Here is a 7,588-nt window from a genome sequence, read left to right as displayed (position 1 = left end):
ACCATTAGCACGTGGTGTTAATGAGGATCGTTTGCAGATGACTTTAGAAGATTTTAATCATGTAAAATCGAGACCTGGCACGATGTGGGTAAATACAGTCAAAGCTTTTCTGTGGTCGTAGCATTTTCGAAACATTCAACTATACAGCGTACAGCAAAAGGCCGGGGGGAGCCGTCTCCATCTCCAGCTGCCTTTTCATAAATATAAATAATAGAGCACAGCAATAACGTCTAGCACAATTACAACAGAAAAGAGAGGAGCTACAGTATGATGGGGCTTTCAAACTCTGGACGAACAGGCGGATGCTACTGTAAACATACATCGTTGCAGTCTTGCGTCGCAGATATTTCAAACACATTTTTACAGCCATTTTCTGTATTTCCAGTTCTCGAATATCAGTTTTTGGTGGGCCGCGTGTGCCTTGAACTTCCTTCCACAAGTAGGTCCGAGCTGACTGTGATTTGTTCTCTCAGTCGTGCACGAAGAAAATTCAGACCTTGACCTCAGACGCCATCCTTCCACAGCTGCATACCTCGGCCTGGCCCCGTCAGAGGCCGTTCAGCTGCTTTACAATGGGGCGATGGGCTTGCTGTTGCTTGGCGTGACCATGTACTGGGAGGACAGGGGCTCCTGGGAGGGGTAGGAGGCGTAGAGGCCAGTCACGTGCACATCTGACAGTGGCATGCTCGCTCCAGTGGAGATGGGAGGGAGGGTGGCGCCTCCCAAGTCACAGTCTGATAGTCGGAGAGGTGAGTTACTGAGGGTGCCTAAAGCATCCAGGTTAAAGCTGTCGTCTTTCATTTCCTCCCACAGATTACCTGATCAGAGCAAGACAGATGTTAATGTCACTCAGTCAATACAACCGAAGGACCAGTAAGACTTTAGGAGATTATTTATTTACCCTGAAGAGCAAAGTCCATGATGCTGGGGTCCAGTGCGTCCACCTCTGTGTGCGTGTCACCGTGCACGCTGTAGAAGTCATCCGGTGGCTTGCTGGGCTGCTGGGTGAGGGGGCTGTGGCAAAGGTCCGGAACTGTGTGGAGAGGAGGGGTCTGAGCAGGGGCGGGGGACATGGGCCCCAGACGGGCCTGTGCCTGGAGCTGGGCCTGGAGCTGGTGGTGCTGGTGCATGGGTAAACAGGGCAGGGACAGCGTGACGATGGGCGGAGGCTGCACCTGCGCTGGGAGGGGCAGCGGGAGGCCGGTGGGACAGACGGGCAGCCGAGTTATACCGGGGTCCAAAGCTTTGCGCCTGCAGCTCTCCGGGCGGTCTGTGATCAGTTTGTCCAGCTCATCTGTAGAGAAACAGGCAAATATCTGTTGAAGTTCACATCTGGGGGTGGGACTGTGCGTGATTCACATGGGACCACTTCCTGACCAGGGTTAGCCATGCTGCGGCGGATGGCCGGGAGGTCCTTTCGTTTCCACTTCTGCATCTCTTCCTCCATCTTGTCGATCTTGGCAGGGTTCAGCGCCCACAGACAGCCTTTACGCGATGAGCTGCTCGTCTTGTTCTCCACCTTCTCGAAGCATTTGTTCAAGGACAGGTTGTGTCTGACCGAGTTCTTCCACCCATCGGGCGCCGTCTGCAGACAGAGGAGCGGTGTTTAATTTGTTTACAATTGCAGTCATTTTCTACCCTAAAATGTTCCATTTATACCTTGAAATAAGGAAAATGTTCCTTCATAAAGCTATAGATCTCACTGACAGGGAGGCTGCCAGTTTTGCTGTTCTTCAGGGCCATGGCGATCAAACAGCTGAAATAAAAGAAATATTCCTGTGAATGTGAGTCCAAAGATTCACATTGTTCCACTTATCAATATCTGATGGCCTGACCTGTACGAATAGATTGGCTTGGGGAAAGTCTTAGGCTGCAGATCTTGTTCTTGTGGAGCCAGGCGAGGTTGTGTGAATAAACTTTGGTTGTTGAAGGAGACGCTGTTGTAAATCCCACCAGCTGCACACTGAGAGCGAGGAGACGCATGGAAAATTAGTTCCTGACAGCTTATAGTTCCTGGTCTTTAAAAACTAATGCAAGCGTTACGTAATGTGTTACGGTCATTGCGGGCGCTTCCTGTACCTGTTGTCCTGTTTGGGTTAGCGAGTACACCTGCTGGGGTGTCGGCTGGAAGACGGTGGTGGGACACTGGTACCCCGGGGAGGGCAGCCCGTTCATGGAGAAGGGAGACATCTGGGAAGATTCAATGATATTTGACAGTCAGACAGACCAAAGATTGCTGCGGAACTGATCTTGTTGAAGACTCACACTCCCACTGTGGGTGTTGATGATGCTGATTCCCAGAGGGCTGTGCTGCATGTTGCCCTGCAGGTGGAGCATGGAGCCCTGACCCGCCGACATGCTCATGCTGCTCAGCTGAGCTGTGAGACCAGACGGGCAATGTTGTTACATCAAGCAAAGTTCTTCAGATTTTATTCATCTCATGGAATTTCAATGTCATGGTTTATAGCTGTGATATAATTAATCTGCGAAAATCTCTTTGGGGTCAAATCAAAGTTGTGCTTGGTGGTTTTGACATCATCGACAGGTAAAAACCTGTCATTGCTCGTTGTCTCTATTTAACTGTCATCAGCACTTGTGATCTGACCAATCAGAGAGGCGATGTGGCTTTTGAATGTCGCGCCGCCGCCGCCTCACCTGTCTGCTGCTCAAGTAAGCTGCCCTGGGAAGGCCCGTTGCCGTGGCCTCCTCGGCTATCAGCCATCTGCTGCAGACGGGGCACATCAACAGAGGTGAGCCATGACAGAGACTGCAGGTCCCCAGGGAGGTCCTCCTCCCTCAGCTGGGAGGGGTCTGTGGTCAGAAGCCTTCAGGGGGGAAATGAGAGAGGAGGAGGAGGAGGAGGAGGAGGAGGAGGAGGAGGAGGAGGTGGTATTGGGGGGGTTATCACGGCTCTTGACTCAGACACAAGCAAACCAGAATTCAAATCTTAACACTTGATGAGGGATTTTGCCCTTCAGAAGTCAACAGCAGTGCGCTGAGAACAAATGTGGGGAAACAGATGAAAGGTGCCGAGTGTCAGCCCAGGATTTAACCTAAGGAGATTAACTGCCAGTGTTAGTTAGCGGGGGCCATTTTAATCAACAGTCGGACGGTTAAACAAGCGTTCATTGATGAGGCTCTTGTTGCTTTGGCTTGTTTTTGTGGATCAGAGATTTCTGCTTTTGTGCTAATGTCAACAATAACGGCAGGAAACACAGTCTCTCGCAAATTCAAACGCGTATTCAATTTGAATGAAATGTCTGGTTGTTTGTTCAGCAATTTGAAAACCAGTTTTGGCGCTCCCCCAGTACCAATCAGCTTCAAATCTGTTACCTGGTGAGCCTCGAAGAGACAGAGAGAAGAGGGTGGAATCCTCTTGAATCCTCTCCACTCTCTGTACACGCGCTCTCTTTCTGTGCAAAGGTTTAGTAATTGGGGTCGCCATGACAACACATGCCATTCAGTTACTTTGTGTGTCTGTGGACGGTGTACCAGTAACCCCCCCCCCCCCCCCCCACCCCCCCATCTCCTAATAAAAAAATCAACCCTGTGTCAGGTGACCAGGCTCCTGCCTTAACCATTGGCTGAATCATAAGTAAACAACGCGCAAGATCATTTGAAACATGGGACGGCAGCACATGTTGCCTGCAGCAGTTGGCCCTGTCTATTGAAAAATGATCACCTATTGTGTCCCGAATGACAAATCTGCCCAGTGGCACGTGGCTCTATTGTCTTCGCCAGACCCTTCCTTGATTGTCTCTGTCGTCTCTTTTCTTTACGCGACCCTTGCATTAATCTGCCGGAATGACAGCCCTCACATAAGAGGGGCAAATAGGATACCATCTGCTTCCCTGTCCCTTTCCACTGCCCCCCCCCCCCCCCCACACACACACATACACACACCCTGTCTTCCTCAAATCAGCCTGCAGCTTTGGAGGGTGCAAACATGGTTTAAGGTCAGACCTCTGGAGAAGTGACATCACCCCGGTGGCACACGTTCGGTACGTGGCGGCAGGTGATCTGCAGCACTTGCTCGACAGGAACAATCTTGAACCGTTCTGACTTGAGAAGCCGCCTCACTGCAACTATGAGGATTAACATCCCTCAGTTTGAGATTCGGCCCATCTTGTAACGTGTTAAGGTGCTGTAAAACGGCACATAAAAAGCTTTAACTGGGCTTCTTCTTGCCTTATTTCAGCTACCCTGGCAGACACCGATGAGTTGAGTAATGTGTCCTCCCTCCTCTCTCTCTCTCTCTCTCTGCTTGGCAAATTGTGCACTGATCCGAAACACGTTGAGCTGGTGTCTCTGTGTATCATCCAAGTCTTCCCGGAGGTTTAACAACACAAAATATTGCACCTCCTCCCTTCGTCCCTCCCTCCTCTTTTCTAACTGGGAGCCACTTGTGCACACTGGTGACCCAGAGTGCCCCGTCTCCCCCTGAGCCGGCAGACCAAGAGGCTCAGGCCCTCCGTGTGTCGACAGCGGGAGTGTAAACAGAGCTGATGGTTTCTGACAGATCCATTCAGACCGAAAATCATTTATTCTTCAGGATTTTCCCCCCCTGTCTTTCAAGAAACCCCCCATGCACAAAAAGAGCTGTCCATCTACCTTTAGATTCCACATTTTGTTCCATAGCCATTTGAGGAACATCTTAAAAGCTTCCATTAATGGAAAATATTCCTTTTATCTGTTTGAGGTGTCTCAAACCGATGACCCTGAGTGTTTATGACAATCTGTAACCAAAGCTGAGCTGATGTTTATCTGTAACTGATTGTCACGTTCTTTAGATTTCAAATCTGAGCTCTCACCTGTAGTCCTGTGGAGACGGATGGTGCCCAGCACTCTCAATTATTCCTGACATCCTGGATGTTATTCCACCTTCTATCATTTCCTGAGATATGTGGCACCACTGCAGTGGAAAAAATGGTAAACAATCAACACAGATCCCTCGTACACATCTAAAAATAATGAGGAATGTGTCAATCTAATATCAGAGCAGGGCTTATTTTTTTTGCCTCCTTTGAAAACAAACATGAGGAAACAGTCTATTTCTGGAAATATGAATATGTACAATGAGCTTTGAAAGTTTAAAAGGTAAATTTGAAGTTTTCTACAAACGTTATAAAAAACATAGAAGTAGTTCCCTACGATGACAGTATTACATCAAATTACTTTATTAAAGTGCCTTTTGTTGCTGCTACAGTGATGCTATCATTTAGCATCCATACTAAAGAACCAGACAAAAATAAAATGGTTTTAAATTCAATCACAACAAACGATGCTGAAATGCAGAAATGATGGGAAACTCACCTCTTTCCTAAGATACTGAAGGATGTTGCTGTCGGTTGTGCCCCCCCTGTACTGTATTTGACTGTGCTGCACTTGAGTCTCCCAATACCGTTTTTAAATTTCCCTCTCTGGAGCTGTCCAGCGCTCTGACATGCGCACTGGAGACTTCGGGGCTCCCAGTCGCCCGAGGGGCAGGAGGACCCCGGGCCTGACAGCTGCTTCTAATTCGGTGTCTGTTGACAGTCCCGACTGCATCCACACTCCAGCGAATGAGATTTAATCCCCCCCCCTATCTTTGCCCCCTTCAGTGCGCCCAACGGCAGCCACAGAGTCAGGCCATGCTCCACATCAACCGAGTCCTGTTAACAGACCATTCGCAGAGTTTTAAGTGAATTTCCCTCTTGTTTTTATTTGTGCGCGCTTGTTCCTCCAGCAGGTGCGTCTTAGTAAAAGACAAACGCATGAATCAGCCCCATAAATCCCGTTAATGCAGCAAAGATTGTGGAGTTGGGGGGGGGGGGCAAAAGTTGAATATGTAAAAGATTAGAATTAAACTAAGAGCAGGTAAAGGTAAAAATCATAAAGGGGGAAGAATAGATATAATATCCGTGGTGCCCGACTGGTCCTCCTGTCAGGTGCTGCCGCTGGAAGCTTCCTCCATCAGCTCGAAAATGGTGTGAGTCTCTACTTGTGGTGGCATTTGTGTATGTGTGTGAACTTTTTTTTTTTAAGGGAAGTGCTTGCAGATAATTTGCTTCCCGCCGTTGGGGCCGCGTCCTGCTCCTCTCAACAGTGGGAAAAAGGGCCGGGGAGGCGCGTGTAGGGGGGCCGGGTGGGCTGCAGCAGGAGACTGGCTCATGTAGGAGGCTCACAAATCAGCAACGGAGTAGAAACTGTTTGCTGAAGGAGTTCCGGGGAGCTCAATTCTGTATATCCTAAAAAGATGTATGACAAATTGTATGAGATTAACAAGAATCGTTTTTCTTCATCGATAGAGAAAATAAAGTTAAACGGGAGGTAGGTGCGTGCGTGCGTGCGTGTGTGTGTGTGTGTGTGTGTGTGTGTGTGTGTGTGTGTGTGTGTGTTTCACACAAACAGGTGAAATCTGACGGTAAAACCTGCAGGCCGGAAATGAAAAGTAGATTCCTTCAAGTGTGCAGGAGGCTGCAGTGACAGCAGTAGGCTGTCAGCCCCTTGGGACCCTACAGATGGCAAATCAGCCCGTCACAATAGACACAATCAATGATTACATGCATAAACGTAACGGACAAAAAAGCAGGAGCGACCTCGGAGAGCTGAGCCTGGGGGTCCTAAAGCCCGCAACGTAACGGCACTGGGAGACCCTGGCTCAGCTTTCATAATTAGTGTTGCTTAAGATAATGAGGGTGATTGAATTGAATTGAAACAATGTATTTGTATATAAGATCCAAATAAATAACAATGGATAATTTTATTAATTAATTTGCCTTGAAGGCACCTTTACTTGTAATCTTATGACAATGTTTATTATCTCAGGAGGGGATAAATAAGTCACTTTTGCATAATTCAAAGTTGTGTTTTTTAAATTTCCTTTTTTCCTGTTCTGTCTTACTAGTTTTAGATGTGAGTTGTGTGTGGCCATATGTAGTTAAGACTAATTTCCTGAAACTTCAGTAATCATGTTACTGAAGAGGAATCACAACAGGGAATCTCTAAACAAATGTTGTAGATGGAGGTTCCAGATGCCCAAAACTACATATTTAGAAATGCAAATTTTCATGTATCAGGAAATAAATGATCACCAATTGATTTTTAGTTCATAGATGTTCTCTCTCTCTCTCTCTCTCCCTCTCTCTCCTCTCTCTCTCTCTCTCTCTCTCTCTCTCTCTCTCTCTCTCTCTCTCTCTCTCTCTCTCTCTCTCTCTCTCACACACACACACACACACACACGCACACGCACACACGCACGCACGCACACACACACACAACGATTTGACAATCAGGACTAATTTGCCAATTTCAGGCTCAGTGTGTTCCACAGACATGTGGTGAGGAGGAGCAAAGAACTGTAAAATCCCTGTGATGAGACAAACTGGACTCAAATCTGACACATATGCAGAGTAAATATGGTTTTTTTTAAATGATCCTGTGTTGGGTTTGGCCTCCGTTCAAAGCCAGCGTTCCCCTGGCAGCTCCATCAACCTGCCCTGGACTCTGTGTCGTTGTGGAACACAGAGCAGCGGCTCTCCCTTTAGGGTTAATGGGGAAACAATAGGATCACCGCCTGAGGGTTGGCCCCTGTTTGCAGCCTGCGTTT

The 7,588-nt window shown here is 48.1% G+C and overlaps 1 protein-coding gene across 1 annotated transcript; it reads right to left on the bottom strand.

The window, feature by feature from the left end:
- Positions 1–38: 38 nt before the first annotated feature.
- On the bottom strand, positions 39–6,494 carry foxn4 (forkhead box N4). The gene is made up of 11 exons (XM_029829186.1): positions 6,411–6,494; positions 5,314–6,227; positions 4,812–4,912; positions 2,656–2,825; positions 2,266–2,378; positions 2,080–2,190; positions 1,836–1,963; positions 1,660–1,756; positions 1,378–1,585; positions 902–1,294; positions 39–818 (listed from the first exon to the last, which is right to left on the bottom strand). Exons 3-11 carry the CDS (start codon positions 4,889–4,891, stop codon positions 568–570), a joined length of 1,551 nt encoding a protein of 516 aa, XP_029685046.1. The 5' UTR covers positions 4,892–4,912; positions 5,314–6,227; positions 6,411–6,494; the 3' UTR covers positions 39–567.
- Between the last annotated feature and the right edge of the window lie 1,094 nt (positions 6,495–7,588).

This window comes from Takifugu rubripes, chromosome 21 (genome assembly GCF_901000725.2).
Source record: "Takifugu rubripes chromosome 21, fTakRub1.2, whole genome shotgun sequence".
NCBI lineage: Eukaryota > Metazoa > Chordata > Actinopteri > Tetraodontiformes > Tetraodontidae > Takifugu > Takifugu rubripes.
The sequence above is the reverse complement of the archived record's forward strand: the minus strand, read 5'-3'. Positions and strand labels throughout refer to the sequence as shown.

What these genes read in the sequence shown, in the direction of transcription:
- foxn4 (XM_029829186.1), bottom strand. Translation starts at nt 4,891, where the DNA reads ATGATAGAAGGTGGAATAACATCCAGGATGTCAGGAATAATTGAGAGT. An exon ending in TCAACACCCACAGTGGGAGT is followed by an intron (nt 2,191 to 2,265) that starts GTGAGTCTTCAA and finishes GAATCTTCCCAG; the next exon opens with ATGTCTCCCTTCTCCATGAA. An exon ending in AACATTTTCCTTATTTCAAG is followed by an intron (nt 1,586 to 1,659) that starts GTATAAATGGAA and finishes CTCTGTCTGCAG; the next exon opens with ACGGCGCCCGATGGGTGGAA.